The sequence below is a fragment of the Ictidomys tridecemlineatus genome, chromosome 15, assembly GCF_052094955.1.
Source record: "Ictidomys tridecemlineatus isolate mIctTri1 chromosome 15, mIctTri1.hap1, whole genome shotgun sequence".
In the NCBI taxonomy this organism is placed as follows: Eukaryota; Metazoa; Chordata; class Mammalia; order Rodentia; family Sciuridae; genus Ictidomys; species Ictidomys tridecemlineatus.
In genome coordinates, this window is record NC_135491.1 from 53,471,545 (window position 1) to 53,497,970 (window position 26,426).

Below are 26,426 nucleotides of genomic sequence, written 5' to 3' on the forward strand. Positions count from 1 at the left end.
GACCTCCAAAATAGTGTTAATGTTCTGAAAAACTGAACATATTAACAGGCTCCTATCAGGAAGGCGTACTTCACACACACACACACACACACACACACTCACATATATACATACACACATATATACATACACATATTTATTTGTTTATTTATTTAATTGTTGATGGGTCTTTAGTATTTTGTTTATTTGTACGTGGGGCTGAGACTCGAACCTAGTGCCTCACATGTATTTCTGAAAGAATTATTGTTCATAGTGACTCCTGTTTCCGTGGAGGGAGGGAGATTCTCTTTTTATTACAGCTGTTAACTAGAAGAGATGAAAGATGTGAGAGGCAGCTCTCTTCCGCCCTTCTGATTTGCTTGGCAGGACTGAAGTTTTAGGCACCAAAAAATTCTTCTGAGCTCCCTGTGACATGGTCTGGGTGGATTATTTGCCGTCTTGCAATCGATACGAATGGAGTGATTTTTGTAGGCAATTTAGTTCTTTAAAAATTCCTGGTAGTTTCATACTCTAGTTAGCTTTAGGAAACAGAGTTGGGATGCGGTGGGGAAGGGGGATAGAGATGTAAATATGGACGCATGGGAGCGCTTCATTATTTTATCTTTCCCTGGAAATGTTTTCATGGCAAATTGTTTCTTATGGCAAACGTTCACAAGAATTAACATGGAGCCGTGACACACAGGTTCCCGCCTCAGGTCTGGATGCGAAGTCCGAAGACCAGGAACTTACTGCTGCGTCTCTGGGTGCTCAGACCCACACAAGAGGGCTTCCCAGTATGGAAAGGCCCAAGGATAGGGGTTTCGTGTGCTTCGGCTCCCCAGAAACTTTTACCACGTGCCCAACTAGGATTCAAATGACACGAAAGTTGAGTCAAACATCAAATCCCTTTTGTCAAGGGCAAGAAGTCACCGAGAAGGTGAACTAGCTGGTGTTACGTAGATGATTCAGCAGGTGGTTTGGGTATAACAGGGGTCTGCAAACTGCAGTCCATGTAACTAGCCTGGTGTATTTGTTCCCGTGTTATCGTGGTTGCTTTTACACTGCCATAGCAGGTTCCATGATCGGAACCCTATAGGCTGTGGCACCTACAATCTTTCTTATCTACCTTTTTACAAAGAAGCTTGAGGATCCTTGGGTAAGAAGAAGCGCTCCTCCGGCTACTTACTAAAAGCCCGGTTTTAATAACTTGAAGGCCTTGTGAGAGTTCTGTCAGCGAGGAGGCATTTGAGATGTAATTCAGAGAAAGTTCCTATCGCATCCTCCTCGGGCTAAGCTGACATGTTTCCAATCTACAGAACCAAAGAGCCACGACCAAGAGCAAACACCATCCCCCCTCCACCTAGCAGACGTGGGACACCCAAAAGTAAGAGAGCCTGGAGCCCAGGGAGGCCATGCCCAACGCCACCCAGATGGCATCTGTTATAAAGATCCTGTGGCGGGGGTCTGTGTGCTCACGAGTCCCACTCTTCAGTGGAGAAGCACTTGGGATGCAGTGAGGAGCTGAAACAAAATTAGTGGAAAAACAGGGAGTTTAAGGGAGCAGGATGTCAGGTGATTTAAGCTAAAAATGGCTCAAAATACCGCAATCACTTGAAGCGCCTTACATAAACTGACCAGGAATCTGGGGCATTCGCGCTGGAGACGATTTTCTCCTCCTGGAGATAAGGGATGGGAATCAGTCACGGGGTATTTCCAGATAATGTAGTTCACGCCTCGTGGAGTATGAGGTGGGCAGGGAGCTCTGCTCCCGGGACCGAGGCGATCCTGCCGGCTCGGAAGGCCCGGTGCGCGCTTGCTGCCTGGGCAGCTGCGGCTGACCCGTGCCCACCCGAGGCCTCCGCGGGTGTGAAGTGGGGCACCAGATGCCCCCCACATAGCAGATGGGTTAAGTTCCTCGTCTATTTCTTCATCCTTCCGCCTGCACATCCACCCATTCGTTGGCCTCCTGCTCACTGAGCGCCCTGGGCCAGTCCAGTGCTAAGCCTTGCCGGGGTGTAGGGAGCATTTGGGGGCATTTTGAACGATTTGTCAAGTGAAAGAGACGTGGGTCATGTCTGGCAAGGTCTCGGCTGGTCAAGGGAGGTACTTCTCAAGGTGGCAGATTATCCAGCCCTGAGCGGACCCACGTGGCCCCGGGCTTACAAGGGCAGCCTTTTCTCACATTCTTTTATTTTCTGCCTCTCCCACTTTTTATTTCCTGGGTGAGGTCCACCCCTGTGCTTATCCTCAGGACAAGGAGTAGGTATAGTGAGAACGCTGGAGCCCCGCCCACTCTTCTTACAATTGAACCCCATCTCTGTCCCTTCCTGGCTGTGTGTTCTTAGGAAAGTCATCCAACCTATCTGAGCTATCCCAGAGCCTGGGGAGAAGGGGACAGAGGAAAAGCCTCCTGTCATGCCTTGACCGCGGCCATCCCTGCTGCCTCACTGTGGCTAGCAAAAAGTGGAGAGGAGCCCGTCTCCTTGGCTGTGAACCAGCCACGAGCTGCCCGTGTTCTGCTCTCCCCGGCTTCTCTGTCCCCAGGGTCAAGGCCATTCTGTCTATTCCTATGAAACGGCAACTCTGTCTCTTGTGTTTTCTGGTGGAATCTTGCAATACAGGGTGGGAGGCGCCCGCCGGCCCTGGAATCAGACAGATCAAAGTTCACATCCAAGTTCTCTTACTTCTGCGTGCAAATCGCTTTCCACTGGGGGCCCCTGAGAGATAAGGATGGTGGCAAGCACTTTAGAGGGTCATGGGGAGACCTCCAGTCGGGTATCTGGACACTCACAGCATGGAGTCTGCAACAGGGGAGGCCTCAGTGGGTCGGGCCACATCCTGAATTACAGCAGACCCAGCCAGTGCCCTCTGTGCTTCTTCATGTCTTGCTGAAACTTGAATCAGTGAGAGGCTCCTGAGCAAGCAGTGTGGCTGCCGGGCAGAGCTTCTGGGCCTTGTCTTCCCGGAAACACCTCTGTTCTCTATTCCAGTGTGACCTCAGCCTACAAGTGATATCGTTACCAACATATTAGATAGCAATAGTCCCCGGGATTTCTTTAAAGATTAAACCATGCTTTTCATTAAACTTTCTGAAATAGTGCATACAAGGCCCTCACCCTTTTCATATTGCAGATCCCCTAGCCAGAAAGAACCCAGGTGAGACCCCACGGGTTTGGAGGAAGGGGAGGAGAAAGCTCCCTTGGGTAAAGGTGATTCAGGATAGCAGGTGGATTGCACAGCCTAGCTCTGTCACAGGGACTCCATCTGGGGGGAGGCTGAATCAGTGGCTGGGTGGGATCGTGGCTTCCCTTATCAATCGAGGCGGCCTGCGCTCACCTTTGCACCTGCTGATCAGCCCAATGCACAATCTCTGCGGACGGCGCCCATCAGTTTCCTCCCCAGACAGCACACACATGCAAACGTGGTTGGCTGTTGTTTGCAGCACGCTGCACCCTCTGCCTGGGGAAGGCTGCTCTACTTCTGCACCACCAGCTGTTCACAACTCAGAGGAGACACCAAGATGCCAAGAGCGTCTAGGACACGCGGGCCCTCTCCTGCCGTCGGGCTCTGGAGGCACCCTCAGCCTATTGGCCCTCCAGTTTCTCTGCAGGCAAGAGCCAACCCCATGGGCCGGGATCTCTGTAGAAATCACACCTGGAAAGCAAGTGCAGGGACAAGTGGCAGCCCCCAAGGGCTCTGGAAGCATCCCTTTAGCTCCATGCCTTCTGTGCACGGCCTTTGGGGTCAGAGGCATGAGTCTGGATCTCAGCTGTGTCAATTGGGAATTGTGTAGACTTGTGCAAGTGACTTTGCATCTGTTTTCTATGAACTGGGGAAGAGAATGGCAAGCCCGGTTCACAAGGTTGCTGAGAAACCGGGGGCCGGGGTGGGGGAGCAGGAGAGCCCCTGCCAGGGCGCACCCGGCCCACTGACTGGCACATCGTAAGCGTTACATGGGTACAGCTCAGACGTGAGTCATAACCCCTGGAGAACAACTGGGTCAAAACCACACTGACAATAAATTGGAGGGGAAAAATCTGCATTTGGTTTATGCGGCAAGTGGGTCTGATGTATTTTTCCTTTGCGGTCATGCATTCATATTTGCCAAGTCCCTACTTGGTGCTGCGTGCTGGGGTTGGGTGCTGGGACCCCTCTGTCAGGTCGAGGACCCACAGCACACTTGGCAGTAGGGGACGATGGGCTGTGAGGGCAAGGAGAGGCCTCAGTGACACATTCGCAGAAGCTGTGACGGCTGAACCTGGCGATAACACACGCGCTGTTCAGCAAGTTGCCATCCTGCGTGAGAACCCGGCTCAGGGTGCCCCGGTGCCCCGTCCTTCACCGCTTCTTTCTGCTCCCAGCTTCCGCGGGGTGAGCTGGCTCATCTCTGGCGCTTCCCCTCCTGGAAGCCCCAATCTGCTGAGTCGGGACTTGCCACTTCTCCATCTGCTTCCCATCTTTCAAAATTTTTGTTGATGTTTCTTGATCACTGACTTAAACACTCCCCCCCACCCCCGTGTTGCACTTTTAATAGAGTTTCTGGGGCAGACAAAAATGTCTGATTTGAATCTACCTTGTCTCACCAGAAGCCGGGAGGAAGCCTGTGCTTTTTGCCCTAGGCCACGTACCCCGACCTGATGGATGGGAAAGGATTATGCAGACAGAAGGCAGCGTGAATGAATAAATGCCCCTGCCTCTGCTTCTGTTGTAGCTGCTATCAGTTGAATGTGGACTGTGTGCAAGCTCCCTGAGAGTATGTTATGTGCACGGGCTGATCCAGTCGTGAGAATGAGTAAAATATTTGTATATCAGTATCTCATATTCACAGAAGAAGAAACGGAGGCTCAGAGTGGTTCAGTGTATTTCTTAGAGTCACAGAGCCATTGTTGGTCATAGGTTGGGTATCCTGGGAAGCAGACTCTACAGCTGAGATTGGCATGCAAAAAGATTACCGGGGTGTGCCCTAGGATCCACACCTGTGGGGTAAGCAGGGTGTGGCAGAGGGAAAACCCAGCTGTGATGTAGGAGCAGCAGGTGCTTCAGCCAGTCCCAAGGAGATTCTGAAGCTGAGGTGATCCTTCAAAGATGTTCTGAGTTGGGCCAAGGAGGCCCGGAAATTATTGACACGGGCTGCCTCCTGGAGAGAGCTGGATTGGGTCAGGCAGATCCTCTGGTGGAGAGCAGTTCCAAGGATAGACGGAGCCTTCAGAAACAATGACAGCAGCTGGGGAAATGAGGACCTCTTGGTGCAGAATGGGGGCTCTGGAGAGCACACCGCAGCGCCCACTGCATACAGCCCCAAGCCCCACTCTGTAAGTGGGTGCAGGGTGGAGGGAGGGAGGCCAGCTGTTCCAGACGAGGAGCCTGCTTCCCCCGAACCACGCACAGGCTCCTGTGACGTGTCATTAGCGAAGTGCCATGTGTGGCAGAAACAGCCTAGCTGGCCCCTGCATCCCAGGTACAAATGTTCCAGAGATTTCAGTCAAGGAGGGAGGAACCCTTGACCGTTCTTCCTTCCCTGTATCGCTGGCTCCTACCCCTTGAGAATGCTGCACAAGTGGCTACGGTCCTTCCTGTCACCAGGCTTGCAAGCAAAATGCGAGTGTTTGCCTTCCTTTCTACAGGCCAGGCATCTGGGAGACGAGGCCATCACGTGTGGCAACCAGAGAGGGGAAAAAGCAGAGCAAGACGCTCCTGGTGCCCCGTTACCCTGAGTTCAGCATTCCTCTGAACTGCAAAGGCGGGAGAGGGCCACCTGGAGCCGGTGCGTCATGAGACGGCCCTGGTGACGCTGCAGGTGACCCACACCTGCAGAGCCGTTAACCCCAGCCCCGCCAGCTTGCAGGACCCTCCTGCAACTGACGAAAGCAGCACGCCTCCTCAGGCCCGCAGACCCCTTCAGAAGACCTTCTGGGGATCGATTGTCCAAGGCCACCCCGCAGGCAGACCGGGTCCTCCTGGGGCTTGGGGACACCACCTTGGAAGCCAGGGAGTTGAGGACACAGGAATGGAGCCCCGGGGAGCTCTGGAGCAGCCTCCGGGGAGTTCAGTGACCCCAGCAGGGACTATGGAACCGCTTCATGGATCCAGTTGGGATAAATGTTCCCACTGACTCATGATTCCAGGAAGCTCTAGAGGGAGCGGACTGTGGGGTCAGAGCGAACGTGAGCCAGGAGCCTGAAAACGGCTCTGAACCGAGGAGACCCCTGTTTGGATCTTCATGCTGGTACTTCCCAGCACCCCCATTGGGCTCCCCTTTACCACAGCACCACCCCGTGAGGTGAGGTTGTGGGAATCAGAAGGGGCCCGCAGCCATGAGCACCCACAATCCCTGCTGCTGCTGTTGGGGATGGCCCCGGGGTGGCAAGGGCCCTCCTCACCCAGCCTCCCCCAAGCCAGTCTAAGGCCTGGCCCAGCCTTTAGAGCCGTGAGGAGGTGGCTTCTGGGAGAGTGGCCTGGCTCAGGGGGACTCGCTGGGGCCCAGGGACAGGTGGTCTCTATGGGGAAGGACTCTGTCTCTCCCAGGGCTCGGAGGGGAAGGCGGAGATGGAGGTCCGCCCGAAGGAGAATTTATGACCCTGTGAAAGGCCAGCCCGGAGCTGGGAGCCGCCCCTTTTGATGCTCGGGGCTTGGGGGAGTCCCACCCCCAGGTCCAGCTGGGCTGGCCTGAGATTGGCTTTCACTTCTGATATCTGGGGAACACCAGGACAGGCCACCTCATGCCCGGGGGTGTGGCAGATGCCACCAGCCATCGCCTTGTCCCTGGCAACCATCCGCTCACCCACCACTCTGTGCTCATCTCCCGGGCAGCCTGCTCACCTCCACCATCAGAGGTCCAAATCCAGCCACTCCCAGCACGCGGCGGGCATCCGCACGTCAGGTTCAAAGCCAAATTAAACAGCCACCTACCGAACGGCTGCAAATTCACATCCCTTCACACAGTGGCTCACTTCTGACCTCGGCTCGTTGGTTTCCGGCCTCTGAGTTGGGGACCGGAAGGGCTGCCTGACTTCTAGAATAATATAGAAGAATGGGTTTTCACGTTTTGAGGCAAAAATTGAACTGGAGGAATAAGAGAGGCAGGGCTAAGTGGCCTAGAATGCCTACTAGAAATGTACCTGTTCCTTAGTATTTGGAGGACACAAGTCAACCAGTGCCACTCACGTACCTGCATGGGGCTAACACCCCACAGGGGGAGACACACATATTTCTCCAAAATTTTTACTATAAAAGCTTTTTGAATGGAACATTGGAAAGAATATCGCAGCACCCACCACAGGCCACCTACACTCCTACTGGGCTTTTTCCTTGTAACTGGACTGGCCTGCTGGCCTAGAGGCTCTATCTGCGCATCCCATTTCCCAGCCCCCGTTGCTCACAGGTATTTGGGAATGTAGAGGAGGTGGGTCACAGGCCTGGGTGAGGGGTCTTTGGAATTTAACAAAGGATCATGGCAGTTCTTTAAATGTTGATGTCCCAGGGGCACGGACATGAACTTAGTTCTGGCCCCCTGTGGCCAGTAGAGCCCTGGAATTCGTGGCCAGCCTGGTCCCTGGCTTGAAGAAATAGGGTGTTTGCTGCATGGATTTCCAGTCTAGACACCAGGAATTTCCCACTACTGAAGCCCCTTGAGTGAGGGGAAAGACAGACTATTTCCACCCGTGCGCTTCTGTCTTTAAACCTGCCATCAACAGAATAGCAGCTGCCTTTCCACAGTATCTGTTGAGTGGGGATGACCCCATGTTTCACCCATCCTGAGGAGAGCCCCTCGAAGTGGGTGCTATTAAGCCCACTTCACAGATGACGACGCTGCATCTTCTCGCCTGTCACGGAGCTGCCAGGTGGCCAAGGCAGGGGTCCAGCTGAAGTGTCTCTGGCTTCAGCTCCTGGGCTTTCCCTACCATCCCTCGCTGCCACCCAATTTGCAAAAACACCCCTATCTTTCCTCCTCCTCCATTTCCCTCGAGGACAAAAGAGGCGGTATTGACTCCTGCTCAGTGGAGGTTAGCAAGGGCCTCTCTCTCCCTTCGCAAGGTGAGCACAGAGGGTTTGTTAATGGAAAACTACAGGGAGTGGGGACTGGCTCTTCCCTGGCTCTGCGGGAGAGTCGAGCTGGATCTGTACGCGATGATGCCCAAGCTGGCTCTGCTCCCTACAGATCTAGCTTTGCCGCATTCTTCAAGGGCTCCGGAGAGTTCCCTGTGCCATCAAATTAAGTTTGGAAACTTCAATAAACAAGTCCCGAAGGAAGCTGTCAATTAATGCATTTACACTGAAGTATCATACTTGGGCAAAACATCTTCAAACACCAGCGCTGTTTCCCAGCCATTAAAAAGTGTGCGCGCTGCTTGGTTTCCATAGATACCAGAGGTAATAGCCTCCTTCCTCTCATTGAAGAGTGAGGATTGTTTGGTATCTTTCTTTCTTTTTTATCTTTGTCTTTCTTACTTTTCCCCCCTCCATCCCTATTTATGAAAACTAAAGATAACCAAATTGAAACCTGGCGCTATAATTGGTGGGAGGAAGACAGCTTGATTCGCAGGCTCGGGTGATTTCAGTTGCGCTCACCTCCTTATTATCTCATGACTTCCACAAAGAGTGCTGGTATGTGGAAGAGGGAGATGGAGAATTCTCAATTGCTCAGAATATGTTTCCCCCGTCCAACAGACTCCGACTCAAAAGGGGACTGACTGTTCTGTTCGTGGTCTGTTGAAGAGCAACTGAATTCTGGCAGAGTGTGCAGAGGAGATTGGCAAACTACGGCCTGTCACTGCCTATTTTTGTAAATAAAATTTTATTGGGACCCATCCCTGTGCCTTCATGCACATTGTCAATGGCTTTTTGCCACAGTGGCAGGGTCGTGCAGTGCCTGCAGAGCCTAAATGACTTCAACCCTGCCAGAAAATGCGTATTGATCCTCTGTATGTAGGAAGGGATTGGGGTCTGTGACTTTAGGCAAGTACCTAGTCTTGATGTGACTCAGTTTCTGCACCTTTGAAATGGGAAGGACCCTTTCACAGGGTTTTTGCACTATGGTTAGATGTAGGAAGGGGACAAGAGAGATCATTTTCACTGGAGATAGTTTGACTAGCAGGGCGCAGTAGGGCACACCTGTAATCCCAGTGGCCTGGGAGGCTGAGGCAGGAGGATCACGAGTTCAAAGCCAGCATTAGCAACTTGGCGAGGCCCTGAGCAACTTAGTGAGACCCTGTCTCAAAATAAAAAATAAGAAGGACTGGGGATGTTTAGTGCCTCTGGGTTCAATCCCTGATTCAAAAAAAAAAAAAAAAAAAATTCTTGGACTAGAAAAATCTAAAGAAGCCCATCTGAGGCTTCTGAAAGTTTTCTTTTTTTTTCAAAAATCCAAGGAAAGCATGTAAAAACCCAAGCCACGTAGCTCAGCTATGGTCTCTGGGCCTGCAGTATGCTCAGGGTCTCTTCGCTGTGAGGTGACAACCTGGGAGGGACTCCATTCTGCAAGGAGAAGGCAAACAAAAGAAGCCACAATCATCTAGGAAGAAATCTTTAATTTCTATTCAGCTTTAAAGAGTTTGAGAGAGCCCCCCCACCCTTAACAAACCAGTTCAAGTACATGCCTTCAGATTATAAAAGTACCTGAAATTGCCTAGAATATCAACATGCATAGCTTGTTAGTATTTACATATATTTACATAGGGAAACAAGAGAAAGATCTACAGTTATTTACAGTCTACAGAGGGGAAGAGAAAGGCAGCCTAATTGTATTTCCTAAAATACAGTACATGAGTAGTCAGCACATGCATATGGAGATAATATTTGCATGATAGAATGCAATTTTTTTTTTTAAAAAAAGACATACCTTTGTAACTTTCTATGCTAAGGTATTGCATAATCAAGGTAATTTTTTTGTTGTTTGTTTGTTTTGTTTCTAGTCTATTTGCATCAAGTTCTTTAAAATGCTCACTAATACCCAGGCAGAATTATTTACCCTGGCAATTAAAGCAACAGCACACACGATCATTTCCTACTAACTAGCAACAAGCTGCTGGTGAATGAAATATCTATTGTTTCTCATTACCCACCGACCACTGTGAAGAGATCTCTCGCTGTAAAGGCAGTGCCTAAGCTATCACCATTAATTATGGAAGTAATATAAATGAGACACTCTCCACAGTATGTTCTAAATGAAATATTAACAAGGCCAGCGTCTTTGAGCCTGAGAAATGATCTGTTCCGGTGAGCTCTCTATGAAAATGCACATACCTAACCAAGACAGGCCCGACTTGACACGGCAGGGCTAGACATCGGGGCCGGCCCCTGAGGTCTGAATACTGCAGGGTGTATCCTCTTAATTCACTTTGGGAAGACAGAATCAAGAGTTAATTCCTTAGCATGAGGTATCCCCATCAGGGACCCTGTGTGTCCCTCCCCCCAACGCCTTTTCATAACTACGTCGTAGAATATATATGTGACCTAAGCATAACGGAACCGTCAACCTTAAAAACCTAAACAAACAGTGTGTTTGGGGTTTGCCCTGAAATCCTGGCTGCTCACAAAACGTTCAGTTCTTGGTTTTCTTAATGAGCTACTGTGGCAGGCAGACCGAGTGGGGTCGTTCCATGCAGAAAGGGAGGGGAATCTGTTTGCCTTACTGGTCGTATGGACATATTCCTTGTACCACTATGTGAGAACTAAACCCATTAATTCTGCCTGGCAACCATTTCACAGGCTTATTTCAATAGACATGGCGAATACAGAGGCATACATTTATGTACAGGATACAGAGAGAGCTATAAAACAGAGGTTAAAGTCGAGTTAAAAAATGTAAAATGCTTCAAATGAACACAAGCTAAATATCTTCTTTCATCTCTGGCAAACACTCGTCGGTCCTTCAGCATAGAGGCGGCCCAGATGGGAAATTGCAGTGACAGGCCATCCGATTTGTCCCAGGCGGAAGGAAGCTGTTGTCAGGAAGATGGTGGCCAACGTCTTCTGCCCGGCCAATGCAAGCGAAATTGTGGAAGAACGGATACCCCAGAGCAGTTTCCCATCCCAGCAAGAGAACTTCCCATTCAAGGAGAGACTGAACCTCGAGCGACGTGGGTGGGTACGGGGTGACGTCAGCAGGGAGGGCCCGGGGAATTCTCTCACGGACGGAAGGCACCATCCACAGTCCATGATCTTATTTCTGGAGAGAATCCCTCATGCCCAATCAGTCCAGAACACCTACGGCAGGCATAAACTCACCCCGGAGGGTCGCACTGAGCCCCCTCCTTCCCTCCCGCATTAAAGTAACCCCACCCCTTCCCAACAAGCCTGTCTCCGGTCTCAGAAAAAGGGAAGACTTCTCCTTATTGAACCTCCATTCTTTAAGACACGAATCCATTATGGAGTCCTTGGAACATTGACGGTGAGAATCCTGGCACATGGGGAAGGTATGAAAAGGGCCTCACGGATTTCAAGGAAACATCTAGAACAATCCGTGGACTTGAAAGCAGAGCCCTGGCAGCCCGCCCAGGTCTCTCTGTCCACAGGACAGCTGAAGTGGAGAGCCGCCCCTGCCCTCCACCCCCACTCTAGAGCAAACGTGGTTTTGGGGTCCGTGGGTGGTTGGGATTGCCTGTCTATTCCTCCCCCCAGTTTAAAGCTAAGGAAGACAGTTATATTCTTTGGTCTTTAAAGAATTCTTTTCAGTGTTCCTGCTGGAACCCGCTGGTCTTGTGTCTCTTAGAGGAGGGATAGCAACTCTCTTGGGGACTTTTCAGCTCACCCTGCCCTAAGCCAGCCTCTGCACACGCCTCAGAGATGGAGCTAGAAAAGCATGTGTTGGGTCAGGGACCTGATCAGGTTTAGGGGTGTCTTATTTGGGGTGCCTGTTTTACTGCACACTGGAAAGTCCTCACCCCCCACCCGCCCGGTCAGCATGAGCTTCTCTCTCTGAGCTTACGGCTGCCATTTGAAAGATGACCTTCTTCCTCCTGCGCCACCTGGCTCAGTGTGTCCTCTGCACGTCTGGCCGTGGTCTGTGCTTGGACCAATCGCATTCACTAATAGATTGGTGCGGCCTACTGCTTGGCTGTCCCTCAGAGCCACTGCCATTAAACCCTGGCCACAGAGTGTGTCTTCAATGTCACCTGGGGAACGGCATTCTTCACTTTGGTGGGGAGAGTCGACTGTAAGGGAACCGGAGACTGTCGACACTTGTCAGCCTGTTTTTAGCAAAGAGACACAGGCCCTCGGGTTAAAGTGGGCGTTTTGCCTTCGGTGGGGAGCAGTGGCTCCACGGGGCCTGAACAGCTTCTCCAAAACACTCTCTCACACTTTCAAAGCCCGAAAACAATTATCTGTGCTCCTGATGTTCAGTTTTTCCACACGAGAAGCGGAGTGCAAGCCCGTGTGTAAGAAAATGCTCGGAACAGCCTGTAAGTTAGCAAAGCTCCCGAGGGCTTAGGAAGAAAGGGGAATTTCAATATTCACAGGGAGTGTGTGCATGCGTCTCAGCCTGTGTTGTCCAAGGCCTCTGTCGGATTCAACTGTGAGAAACTGGTAGAAATTAATTCGTTGGAGACCTGTTGGGGTGGGGGCAGGGTGAACTGCACCTTTCCCCTGCAAATCTGACGGAGCGTGTTAGAGCGTGGGCCTACGAAAGGTCACGGAGAGGACTCAGTTTTCACGGATTTTGACGGTTATGCATTGGAAAACTCTATCGCACTGAGGACTAAGTTCCTTAGCTTGGTAAACCGAGTGCCTGGAGGCGGCCTTTAAAATCAGATGACCTCTTTATTGAGGTTCGTTTGCTATTGAATCATCCAAAGGGACGCTGAGTCTTCGTTTTTTGTTAATCCAAATGGATATAATTTCAATTTAGTTCACCGGCTAAATCAACAATCCAAAATCTCCTTTGAACATTTCTCAGGTGAACACACGACAAATCAACACATGGAGGCCACGTCTGGGATCACTCTGGCCAAATGTGACCTGCCTGAGAGCCGAATGGGAGACAAGAGGAAATGGGCAGATGGGCAACATGGCCATATCTGTGCCATTTGTTTGGGAAGGAAGACTCCTTGTACCAACTCCTATGGATTCTGGAGTTAGTTGGTATCTGTGTGGCTTTGGGCAATGGCTCTGGTCTCTGGTGCTTCTCTGTCAATGGGGATGCTAGCGGTTCCTGGCTCGCTGAGAGGGTGTGAGGGTTAGAATATGATTCTTACAAGCTTCTTTGGGGAGGCCTGGCAAAGGGTAACTTCTCTTTAAGTGCCAGTCATGGTGACCTGGTGAAAGGTCCCCATTGGCTGGAAGTCGCTGGAAAGCAGAACAGAGTTTGGGGGGCGGAGTCCTCTCCAGGGTAGAAGTCTGTTCTCTTCTCCTCCCTCCCCTGGTTTTGGCAGATGTTGGCCTGTTTGCTGATTAGCGCTTCTTCCAAACTGCCTTGTGCAATTCCATTACGCAAGGCTGCCGCGGAGGAAGAGGGCACCGACTGTTCCGGTCCCTGTCATCAGAGAGGCCGTGAGCGCCATTCCTGTGCAAACTGCGCTGCTGTGTGAACTGGTGGAACGTGTGGCCGATGTGTCCACTGCAGAGAGGGCTCTTGGGCAGTGGGTGGGGAACACACCGTCTCTTGCTGTCGTCCGTCACCTTTCAGATCAATCTGATGCCAGGTGGTTTGCAGGAGCAGCTCTGCCCCAAGCACCAAGGTGTCTGCGGGTGAACTCCACAGCCCACCTTGCACCTGTTTGTGGGAGCGTCACTGGCAGCAGGGGAAGGAAGGAGAGGGAGTCACGGCAGCCATTTATTCCATCCCCTCCCTGACCCCTCCCTGATGACACATCACCCTGCCTGGGGTATTCAAGCCCCTGGACTCGATGGCTGGCTCTGCTTTTGGGGAGTGTGTGCCCTGGCTAACAGACCCCCCAGGAGTAATCAGGAAAGCTGTGAGGTCTGAAGGCCCCTGCCTTTCCTTTCTGCTACATTGGCTCACTTCAGATCACCTCTTTGTCCCAGGAGTTCAACTCTGCCCACTGCCCTCCTTCCCTGCCCCTGGGTTCCAAGGCGGATCCGCTACGGTGCCCTGTTGCCTTCCATGACTCTACTTTTTGTGTTCATTGATGAATTCAGCCTCTGCCGTGCCATGTCCTGGCATCGACGGGTTGTGATAAAGCCATCTTAGAATGTCCCCTGCTCTTGCCATCATGGAACATGTGGATACGCCATGAGTCTGTGTTTATTTTAAAATACATTCCATAGTTACATCTGCTTGAAGACAGGAATCTATCCTTTCTTTTAAATAAGCATGCATATTAAAGCAGAGAAACCTGAAAACTAAACATTAATGGTAACTTGTGTCCTTATCAGAATGTAAGTATTATACCAGAGTCCTGGCCAGTGCATTACACATGTCAATATGCGGAATTTTTTTTTTCCTTTACAACGTATTGTTTATCAGAAACCTCTGTACTTTTCCTTTAGAGGAGTCAATATTCATTTATATTCTGTGCTGACAGCTACAAATTGATGACTAGCGGTTATCAAATAAATGTTGATGAAAAGAGGCTACTTAACATTTTCATCCCAACATGGGTTCTGGAAGGATGGATAATTTAGATCTCAGGGCCTCCGCTACAAACACACAGCAACTGCTTCCTAAATCCCACCTTTCTCTAGTGGAAGATTGCACCGCAAACCTGACAAATGACTTCTGAAAGAGAAAGATGTACCCTTATTACAAGGATGCTCTTAGCTTAATCCTGAACAAGAATCCTAGGTAATTTTACATACACTAGAAAGATGGATGGCACAGTTCTCCTCTGGAAGCTCACAAATGTTTGACTAGATCAGAAATGGCGTTCAGGCATGATTGAAGATTCTGCTGGGTTTCCCAGAAATGATCAGTCCCGTGTCAACACCCTGCCTCATTGCCATGGCAGGGGACGGAGGTGCTGCTTCCCCGAAGGTCCCGTGATCAGCAGCTGCTTGCAACCTACTGATAAATTGTTCTCAAAAAAAAAAAAAAATCACTTAGGGGAACCCACAGCTGCAGCCAGTGTTTATATGTCAAGGTGTTATTATTTTATCACAGTGGATCAGTAGCAATGGTGACAGATATTTTACACCAGCGTTGTTAACATTACTTCCTTCATACGGCTCTTTCATCTTTTCTGAATTATGTAGCGATGCCCCCAAAAGTGGCGTGAAAGTCATTTGATGGTGATTAAAGTGCTCCTTTAAAATTTTTTTTTTATCAGTTTAAGAATGTTTCATCTTGTATCAGCGGTGCCAACTTGTTTACTAATGAGATCTCGCTAACGTGGCTCCGTCTCATGCTGATGATACGCAGACCAAAAAGCTGATGAGCGAAAAACAAGAACTTGTTTGTCATTAAACTGTCGTCACATCTGATCGTAGAAAGATGTCACTCAGAGGTTGCCCTTAGGATAGCTGGAAAGAGAATCCCCCGAGAAGCCCATGGAGTAGCGGGCATGGGGCCAACAGATATTGTCCAGCATGGCAGGACCATGCCAAATCCGAGGGAGACTTTGCCAGATGTATTCAGCTGATCTTTGGAGAAGGTGATCTTGCTTTCCGGGGCCCTCCTGTGCTGTTTCTCAAAGCCAGAGCCACTGGCAATGAAGTTTAGATTACATACCACTCCAAACCTGGTGGCAGGGGACCAAAGCCAACTCTCGATAAGAAACAAAACAAAAAAAACTGGGCTTTCTGAAAGTCATGGTTTTTGGCAGAGTAGCCAAATGTCGGCTCACACAAAACGAGGCCAGTGGCCATGCTTGCATATTCCATGCAGGGTAAGTGCATGTCCCTGCTCTCCAAAGTGACTACAAAATTTCTTTGCAGAAACAGCAGTCCATCGAGGCCAGAGGGCAACACGAGACCATATTAGATGCGCAGAGTGGCAAAATACAACCTTGAATGTGTGGATACGCCATGGGTTTGAAAGGGTTCTTCTTTGCTTTCCCAGTTGGCCTCCTGGGTCTTTTCTCAGGACCCAGGGAACTGTGGAAGGCCAGTCTGTGGTGATGCACCAACACTGATATGGTGACCTCTCAGGGGTTGGGGACAAGGGGCTAGACCTCAGTGTGAACTGACTGCATTCTCACCCACTTGGAAGTCAATGGCAAACCACCTGACCGTGCCCCGGTGGGTTTTGCAGCTGCCAAGTAAAATGGGAACCCAAGACAGACTACCCCACAGTTGCTGCGAACACCATCTCCACGCAAACTCTCCTGGAAACCAGGGTGGAAGATGTTTGGCTTAGTTATCTGGGTGAACCTTGTAGTCCCCACTTCTTCTTTTTCTGTCCCTTTCTGTCCCTGTTCCAGCTTGGGGTGCAGGGTAGACCACTGGAAGGTCTTCAGGTAAATGTGGCAGGTGCTAAGCTAGGGGTCACTGAGACTAATAATTCATCAAAGGGAAATTTGGATGACCCGAACTCACTTCCATGAGACCCTGGCCACACAAGTGAGTTGGGGGGGAAACTGCAGAATCCAAGGCGTTAACAGGCTGTTTGGGGAGTGGGCACAGTGAGGGGGCTGGGGAGGAAACAAACCAGTGACTGTTTAATTCAGTTCCAGTCCTGTCGGCTCAAATTCCAGACTAACGGAACTGGTCCCGTGGAATTGAACCAAAGCTTGTGTCTCACACTTGACACCTGTCCCACAACCTAGTCACTTGGCTGCATTCAACCGTTCCATGGTCGGTCCAATTCAAAGGTGACCACTGACCCTGACCTTGAAGTCAAAACAAAACACACACACCCATCAACAAAACAAGTCTGCTTTATACCACTTTCCTAAAATCACAACACCTGGAGGTCCTGGTTCTTAGCATGGCCCTGGCCCCTGATGATTCTGAGTACGATCACAGCAAATGCAAACCAAATCACCCTTTAGGCAGATGCCCCTCTGAGAAGCAACCTGCTTTTACACTGTGTAGGGGCAGGAAAGTGGTGACCTCTGGGTGACTGGGGATATTCACTTCCCCCACAACCAAACACCCCTCATGTTTTCCTCAAGGCGCCCGGTCTGCAGTTACCTGTTCCGGTCCTCTTTGGCAACCCCCTCCCCGTCGGCTGATAATTAGTTGATGCAGCCATGGCCGCGATACGCATAAATAATCATAAGGTGCCAGGTAAACTGTATTGGTTTTAAATTAGAGCCATGCGTATCGTGTCTTCCTATGAGCAGCAGCCTATTATTTTTAATTATGGCCTGCAAAGCAAAGTGATTTCCTGCCCTCTTTACAGCATCCTGGCAGTATTCTGTCAGTGGAGATGACGTGGTGCCCCATCAGCGCACATATCCCCAGCCACAGCCCCAACTGTCACATGCCAGGCGATGGAGAGTGATCAATGGCATTCACTGCAACTTGCCTTTTGAAGTGCGCCAGAAGGAAATACACCCCCTTAGCCACTGTCCCGTTGTAAATCCAGGACAAATATGGCATTTACGAACAGTTTTGTTTTTTTTTTTTTTTTGGACAAATTAACGTGTGTCTGTGTGGGCACGTGTGCGGAGCATGTCTCTGTGTGTTCTAAACATCCTAACAGCATAGCAGACTCTTCCCCAGCAGCACCATGGGCAAAGAATAAAGGACCGATCTGCCTCTAGCCCCACTCGGGTTTTCTATCTGATGGGCTGTAATTAAGAGTGAATAGTCCAGACAGAAAGTTCTAGAAAGATCTAGGTGTCAAATTACATTACACATCGGGAAGCCGAGGGTCGATGAATGTGTGCCTGTGTGTTAGGAAGGATTCTGTCTTTTCTCTTCGCAGAAGAGGCACCTGGCAGGACATATTGACAAGTGTCTTTATTTTCGAAGCTTCTTCCTGTCGGAGGGGTGCAAAGTCACACAAGTTTTCCAAGTGGAGTTTGTGAACTTGTCTTCCCATGACGGTCATGGGCTTTGAGCTCAGTACCCTTGACCATGTGACACCCAACTCGGGTGAGCCAGGCGGAAGGAGACTGGCTGGTCCCTAGTCAGAAGGACATCTCCCTCGACTTACACATTCTCTTTCTTTTTTTTTTCATCTTTGACTCCAGCAACAGGGAGCTGCCACCACGGTGTACTGCGCAGCCGCTCCGGAGCTGGAGGGCCTGGGAGGGATGTACTTCAACAACTGCTGCCGCTGCCTGCCCTCACCAGAAGCCCAGAGCGAAGACACGGCCCGGGCGCTGTGGGCGCTCAGCGAGAGGCTGGTCCAGGAACGCGTCGGCGGGCAGTCCAGCTAGGAGCTGGGACGACAATGGCTCCCACGTCCCTGTACCTGAGCAGCACCACGGGCCAACGCCGGCCCCTCCTACTTAGCATCTTGGGGGCTTCCACGCCCCTCCAGCGCAGATCCATAAAAGAAGCAAATTGCAACAGAGCGAAAAATGTTAAGCACCAAGGGGAAGCAGGGAATCGCAGGGTCAAGGGACGATGTCGCTTTTCTGGGATCAGGGTGGGTGTGGGTCCCTTGCTTTCTGGTGGTGGCCTGATGGGAGGGGAAAGCTTGATGGGTGTGCAGTTCTTTCCCTCGCTGTAGAAGCAGAGCAACTCACTCTCAGTTTTGGAACAGCCTGGTGTGTCCCCTTATCCCACACGGCCACCACCATGGCCATCATTATAGTCAGAGGCTGGCTTTCTCCTGCTTAGGGAAGAACAAGCAAATGCCCATCCTTTCATGCTGCAGAGACCCAGGAAACAGTTATTCATTCCACCAAGTCTGAGGCAGTTTGACCACTTCCTGGAGAGAATCTCAGAACCTGGGTCTAGCCATCTGAAATGGGGACACCCAGAGACGCAGTGCAGTGGGCGGGGCTAGCCGGTCCTCCACTCCCTTGCCAAAGCTATCCAAAAAATTCTTTAGAGATTATAACCCATTTTGCAAATCATTCCTTACCTACCTAATGGGCAAGATGGGAGGCAGCGTGTCCTCAGGGGTACATGGAATATTCTTGGGGTGGGGAGTGAAAATACTTCATCATTCTTCCCTGGAAGGTTCCAGAACAGCCCAGTGGCTGGGTTTCCCACCTGCTGCTACTTCCTCCTGTTCCTCCCATCCCATGCTTAATAAAAGAGCATGCTTGGCTATTTCACCTGAAGTTCGTTTAAAGTTTCTTTAAAAGTCCCTATCGTCTCTTTAAAAGTCTGTGTCAGTTTTTTTATTTTTGTTTTCGATTTTTTTTTTTTTTTTTTTAGAAAAGAAATCTAGAGGAAAAATAAAGCGCTTCTGTAGACGCCAGGAAAACACCATTCTTGCTTCTTCTCTGAGTTCGTGTTGTGTTTTGTGCTTTGTGGCTGTCCATGGGCCAAGTTGTCTCACGCGGTTAGCATGCCAGCGTCGTATTTTCTGTTAGAGAAAGAAAGAAAAAGAAAAGTGACTACCGTTTGACTTCACCTGAAGAGTTCTTTATTACTTACGCAGGGTCACTGCAGCCAGCCCTGGGAGCTTGGCTTCCCGGCGGTCACCCGGCTTGTGGTGATGGAGGGTCTAACCCAGGAGGTCAGCCAGGGACTCTTCTCTTTCCATTGACCCGCCACACCCTTAAGACGACCCCTAGGTCTCAGAGACCAAGTCTTCCTCCATCCTCCATCCACCCGACAGTCATCTTGAGCTAGATTCTGGGAATTCAGAGTTTGGGTAAGGGAGTGAGGACCAGAGGAAGTCCACTCTGGCATGATGCACAGATGCTTTCATAAAGTACTGGGACCCTGAGGGTGGCATGTGTGTCCTGTCCCCCTTCCTGAAAATGGCAGCGTCAGTCTGGGCAGCGCCATGCATTCATCTCTGGGCCTCCACCCAGTGGAACATCGTCGCTCTCCCTTAGCCCAGGCCTGGCCACAGCCTCGCATGGGCTCTGCTGTCCCTCAGAAAATCCTTATTATTCTAGGACCATTAAAAGTGTGAATCAGATAATGTCACCTTTCTGACATCCAGGTAACCTCACTTACATGAGGTCATCACAGAGGACACAGCCCCAGCCTGAGCCAGCCCAGAGAAGGAACGCCACAGGGAACCCACAGAAGTGCAAAAATGAATAAAATTGTCATCTCAAACCACTGATTTTCAGGATGGCGTGTTCTACAGCAAAAGCTGACCACGCCAACGTCCCATTTCACTGAGCGAAGTCCACCTTCCAGCGGTGGCCTGAGTTCTCTCGTGAGCTGGTCCTCCCCCGTGGGCACCTCCCCTGCTCTGCTAGGAGCCACGCTGGCCTTCCTGGGTCCCTCCAGCAGGCCCCCTGGGCCTCCTCCAGGTCTCTACACCTGTTATCCCGGCTGAAAGCCTTCCTCCCGGAGGTCGGATGGCCTCCTCCATCGCTGCTTTCCCATCTCTGTGCAAGTGTGACCCATGTCCAACGAGGTGACATTCCCAGCCACTCCACTTTCGCTGTCACCACTGTCAGCCTCCCTCACCCTCACTGTCATATGAGGACAATACTATTGGCCATATGAAGAGTTTCTTTACTGCTCTTCTCCACCCTCTATCAGAGACCCCATGGCATTTGTCTTTTTCATAGTGTGGCCACGTGCCTTGAACTCTCCTGGCACATAGTAGGTTTAATAAGTAACCTCCAGGGGAAGGATCCTTCTTGCCCACCAATGTTGCTATTCATGAAAGTAATTTCCACCATCCTGACAACTGCGAGCTGCACACCTCGCCAGACTAGCCTCAGTGCCCCGTCTAATTTCTAAGGTGACCGCGTCCTGCCAGGCGATGCCCACTTCCTATCTTACACCCGAAGACACTGAGGCCAAGAGGTTTCAGAGTGACCGCTGTTCACACAGTACACACGTCAGTAGAGCCACGATCCCTACGGTGGTGGTTCCATGTCAAGGTCAGGCAGCTTCTCTGCACCAAAGCCACCAGTCCTCCACAGGCCTCAAGTGTCCCTCTGGTAGGATGCACCACCTAGATGTCTCAGGCTGGGCAGAGAGGTGACTTTGCCTGTCTGACTCTAATTTGACCTGTCATCTTCGGCACCGGGACAGAAGTCAGGACAAAGACGATGCTGGAGCAGCATCGGCATCGGGCGTGTCCAGGATGCCAAGGAGAAGGAAAAGGAGAGTGCTGGCCTCCTCCTCCTATCTCTGACTCCTGTGTGGACCTGCTTCAGGCTGATGAGACAAGGCCGTGGGGGGGGGGGGCAGGCCAGGGGAGATGAGGAGCCCCACCTCAACAGTCCCCAAGTCGCGTAGGCCAGGCACTCACACATTCCTTCACTTTTCCATTCCACAAATGTACCGAGGGCTGCATTCTGGAAATTCAGTTCTGAGTAAAGCCCCAGAGTCCCTGCGGTAAAGACTTTACATCTTCCGTCTGCGGGAGTCCTCCCAAGACGCAAGGCCCTGGTCACATCTACAGAGCTCTCTGGGTACCTGAAGATGAACGGAGGCCCAGGACAATGGCCAGGCTTCCTCTCGTCCACTTCTTCCTGAGATCAGTGTGACCATTGCTGTGGGGCCCTTTCCCTGTGCTGGACATATTACTGTCATTTCTTTGGCTAATTCTGTCAGTGATTTCTGGACACATGACAAATGGCTAGGACAGTTTCTGTTTGAGCTCATTCCATGGCCAAGTCTCTCTTTCACCACATCAAACGTACCTAGATATGTGAATACATATAAATTGCTACTTATTATAATAACGATCCTACTCTGTCATCACCAGTGCTACTAATTGCCAATCGTATTTATTGAGAATCTACTCAGTGCCAGTTGAGAGTGTAGGAAAAATCACACTTACCTTTTCCCTGTATGCTCAGAGGATGAAACTGAGTGTCAGAGAGTCACAGCAACCTCCCCTCTGCCCCACAACAGTGAATAGTGGAGCCAGGATTTGAGGCCAGCTCTGCCTGCCTCAAGTTGGTGTGCTTTCTGCTATCCTATGGGTGGCCCAGAGACAGCAGTATGCACACGAGGAGTGAATTATTCACAGCGGAAGGCTGGTTGACTTCTTGCCTGAGGAGGGGATCTGGCTGGTGCTCCTTCTGGTGGGTAGTGCGTGCTATAAACTTGACAAACCACCTTGCACATGCCATTTATCCGATGATATTGGCTCCAGCCCCCCCGACCCCAGTGTTCCCAGCAGACCCTCACACCTGGAGGGATTGCCTATATCCGCCTCTGGCCTCTTTTCCTTCTAGTGGACATAGGTTCTGAGCTCTCCCAGTGCCATGGACTCCACCACACAGCACAAAGAGGCTGAGTCCTCGGTGGTCCTTCTCTTCTGAGTTCCCCCCTCTTCCTACGTTTCATTAAACCCTAGAGGCAGCCGGTCTCCACTCTCACATCTAAATAAGAGGGACTTGCTGCAGTTTATCAATAGGAAGCAAGAAATGGAAGCGTCCCCTGGCAGAGGCTGTACCCTGTGGCTTGTGGCTTTTGCTCTTTAAAATGAGGCGATGGTTCGTTTTGTTTTGAACTTCAATGAAGGAGGCCTGATTCCTTTCATCAAGGTCAATGCTGAGCGAGAAAGCTTGGCTTGCACAATTGCTGCCCATTCTGGTCACCAGCGGTTACCCTTTTTTTAGAAGTTTACATTAAAAATATCTCAAATAGCAATACCTACCCTGGGTATCAACCTTGTGCCTTTCAACATAGCCAAGCCGGTTTGGTTGAAGTCACTTTAGAATGCTAAATGACATCATGAAATGTGATCCACAGAATCATTGAAAAAAACAAAACACTCTGAATTCTTGTGTCTATTGATGAAATGAGGTAGCAACAATAAACGTAATTTTTTAGAAAGAAAAAGAAAGACTCATGTACCGCTGTACATACAATTTTGTATTTAAATGCTGCTTTTCAAGCCTTCATGGTGTTTGGTTTTTGGGTCCTTCCCATTGTTTCTCAAAACTTTCAATTATTTGAATAGCTGCCTGGTATATCGTGTTGGTGATGTGCCACCATTTGGAAACCCAGCCCTTGCCCAGGACATTTGGGTTATTTCTAGGTTCTCTTGGTAGCACTAACAGTTTGCTTAGCAACTTTCTGCAGATGCTTTTAGTCCTGTGAATTTACCTCCTCGGCAACATTGCAGGGGCTGGGAGCTCCTACCACTTCTGTTCCCTTTGTTTGCAACCTTGTCAACGTGGGGTGTTGACATTTATATTTTTTTAAGCATTTTAGCCTTGTACTGTCACAACCTCGATCTCTTTATATGTAATACTCCCAAGCAGCCAGCCAACTTATTTAAACCGTAAGCATTTTGTCTTTTATATTCCCCCAGGACGAGTTCACAATTTTAATTAGTCTGGAAATTCTGAGTGAGTTTCCAGAGAGGGGGTTTTGGTAGGAAAACGCAGTCCACGGTGCTTCAACTTTGCTGTGCTACTTTTTCCTGCCACCAGCTGCATCTCTACATCGACTCAGCCCAATGCAGCACAGGACCCAGACTCTCATCTGGGAGTCTCTGGTTCCTGCTGGCTCACAGACTGACCCCTGGTTGGGGCTCTCAGCTGGCCCCTTCTTGGCCGCTGATGTACCTGTGCTTTCAAGAAAATGCGCCACGCCCATCAGGAGATTGTCTTGCTGCCAACTGATCTGCTTGCAGGGCTGTCCCCGCCGCATCCTAGCTGTGAGGGATAAAAGCTGTTTCCAATTTTCAAAATGGGAGGAAGCACCCAGCGCCTCTCTGTGTCCGTCACACATTCACACGAGGCGGGGGCCCCTCTGGCCTTCCTGGTTTTATCAGAGGCTCCATTGGAGGTTGTCTCTCGACTTTGGAATTGTGACAGTGTCTCTTGTTGGATGCCAGACATTGCAGGGGCTAAAAGTCCGCTTCTGTAAAGTTCCATCTCCTGAGTGTTTACCCATTTTTTGTGCTTTCCTGCAGTGCTGCTGTCTGTATGTAGTCCAGTCTCATGACTTTGGAAGTCAACATAAATGTTCCCTTTTCACTACAGAGGAAGTCATTCAAGTCTGAGACCACCGATGCCTGGGATTGTTACGTAACTGTGTCTCTGCAAGTCCATTCTGCATCCCTGTGTGCCCTCCCTCCCTGCGCTCCCAGCCTTCCCTGCTTTACTTTCTATTTCCAGACTTGTTTAGGCTTCTCCAAGGATTCCGAATTTACCTGACAGTGGCTTTCTCTTGTAAGTCCTTTAAACATGATTTGTGAGATTGGTTCATGAAAAAAAAAAAAAGGTTCCAACATTGCATTGAGACAGAGTTGATCTTAGAAATGTTTGCTAAACGATTTTCTTTTAAATAAAATGGATTGCTGTTTTTATTACGAAGTTCAAATGCATGCTTAGCGTTTCAGCTTGGGGAAAGGAAATATCAGACAAGCATTCATGACCAAGTTCTACCAATCAAAGCAAGTTGTATCAACATTCTGGTGTATTTTTTTTCCTATTTCTAAAATGTATTTTAAAATTTACTTGTGACTTCTTGTTTTAGTTTTATGCAGTTGAGCTTATACTTTGGGCACAATTCTATGTATTTCGAACTACATAACATCTTTTAAAATCTTCTCATGCTTTTTAAATCCTGTATTTGGTAAACAGATATACTGCAGTGACTTATGCATTTTATTGTTATTAGAGAGTTAAGGTCTTTCCCTGACCACAATTCATTGACAGAAATAATGATTTGGTAAGTAACGTTTGTATTAAATTTTGAGAGATGGTTTGGTTATTTCCTTAATATTCCAAGGAGAAGGCTGAGATCCAAGAATCTGGAGAGTTCTGTGTCTCTGGGCAGTTACTGGCTGTCCATATGCCTGACTTCCATCCACGCTGTGGGTTTTCTTGGGGGAAAGCAGGTGTGTGTCCCCCAGGTGGATTTCCTGTGAATCAGTAAATTTCCCAGGTGATGTGCCTATCTGGCACTCAGCTGTGCTAATCTTACCAGGGATGCAGTTCAAGTTCCTGGGCCTGGAAGGCCCCTGCCCGTCTGGAACCGAGACAGAAGGGGACAGGAGCCCGTGTCAGCGAAATTAAAAAAGGCTGAATGCAGAGAACAGGGAGAGACCAGCTAAACTTTGGGTCAGCTGGTTGAGCCAGCCTTTTGGTGTAAATTGTTCTGCAGCTGAAGATGCTCCTCAGAAGGCTCTAGGACTGGCTTGCCGTGCTGGGGGAGAGCTCAGAATTCTCGGCCTGGGTTGCTGAGATGGGGTCTTCAGAGCTGGTTCTGGGGAATCTTGTCTGGTGTGGCCTGGATTTGAAGGACTCTGTGATGCAGTGGTTGGCTCTTTTGCTTCTATCCCTTCAAACCTGCTCATGGGCACGCTGAGAGATCTTTGAATGATTTAGGAACAGTTCAGGATGTGGTCCTGTTTCTTAAATGGGGATCTAGACAATAACTGTTGTTTAAAGCAGAAGTCTCAATAAATCACAGTGACCACCAACCCTTTGACTCAGAGATTAAAATTTTAGAGATTAATTCTAAAGAAGAGCAATACTTGAGAGTGGACTGTTGAGAAGTATTTTGTGATTGTGTGTGTGTGTGTGTGTGTGTGTGTGTGCACACGTGCGCCTGTGTGTGTTTAGGCATCAGGAGTTTCAGACTCTCCAAACTGCATTCACATGCTATTGGAGAAATTCTGCTCTTAAAAGCAAACAACTTAATAATACTTAACCTCAAATCCTTCCAGCCCTGGTCACTGGCTTTTGTTTTTGTGTGGATGTCTATTTGTGTCCCCCCAACACAGAGGAATAAAGTGGAACCACAATATCTCAAGTCAGAGGGCAAGGCTCTCTAGCTACCATGACATACTAGTGTAGGGAAAACGTAGTTGACTTAAACAATATAAAATATTTGAGGGGTGTGATTCCATTTCTGTTCAACCAACATTTGTGTTATCGGTCCATATAAATTACTGAGGTACAGGTGACTCTTTGCCCTTAGTGCTTACCTATATTCCCACACTTTCTATAATGAAAGTAAACTCTAATACTTTTATTTTTATTTTTTGTTGTTGTTGATGGATCTTTATTTTATTTATTTTTCTGTGGTGCTGAGAATCAAACCCAGTGCCTCACACATGCTAGGCAAGCACATTACCACTAAGCTACTATCCCAGTCCCTCTAATACTTTTAAAAAGTAAGAAATTTTAAGAAAAAGAAAAATGTACCAGTGATCCTAAACATGCCCAGTTATCTCACTGAGTGTTACAGTCCTGCTGTGAGCAGTTCAGGGTGCAGTGACGGATCTAGAAAGTTCTCTTGGTTTGACATATAGACAGGAATAAAATAGCTTTGAAGATCTATCTACAGGAACAGGTTGGGAGGTTTCAGGGCTGTGTGGCACAGAGTAAAATACATTTGAGAAACAAAAGGAGGTAGATTTATTTTTCTTTTGAATAGCCTTTTGCTTGTCTGAATTGCCTTTCAGCGCTGTGTGTGTACAAACACCATCTCCCTGTGGCTTCGACCAGGTGAGCATTCAATAAGAGGCTTCCCTCCGCTGGGGTTTGACTTTCTGCCAAGGTTGAATAACAAACTCCAATTGTTCAACTCCTCAC

The 26,426-nt window shown here is 49.5% G+C and overlaps 2 protein-coding genes across 4 annotated transcripts in view; one reads left to right on the forward strand and one right to left on the reverse strand.

The window, feature by feature from the left end:
• The window catches only part of Wwox (WW domain containing oxidoreductase), an 861,609-nt gene extending 842,551 nt beyond the window's left edge, over positions 1-19,058 (forward strand). For both annotated transcript variants that reach the window (XM_078032705.1, XM_005318454.5), the window contains one exon: positions 18,015-19,058. In XM_078032705.1, coding sequence (XP_077888831.1) covers positions 18,015-18,279 — 265 coding nt within the window. In that variant the 3' untranslated portion in view covers positions 18,280-19,058. The remainder of the gene's footprint in view (positions 1-18,014) is intronic.
• Positions 9,490-26,426, reverse strand: part of LOC106145435 (transcription factor Maf) — a 320,844-nt gene continuing 303,907 nt past the window's right edge. For both annotated transcript variants that reach the window (XM_078032714.1, XM_078032710.1), the window contains one exon: positions 9,490-19,306. In XM_078032714.1, coding sequence (XP_077888840.1) covers positions 19,276-19,306 — 31 coding nt within the window. In that variant the 3' untranslated portion in view covers positions 9,490-19,275. The remainder of the gene's footprint in view (positions 19,307-26,426) is intronic.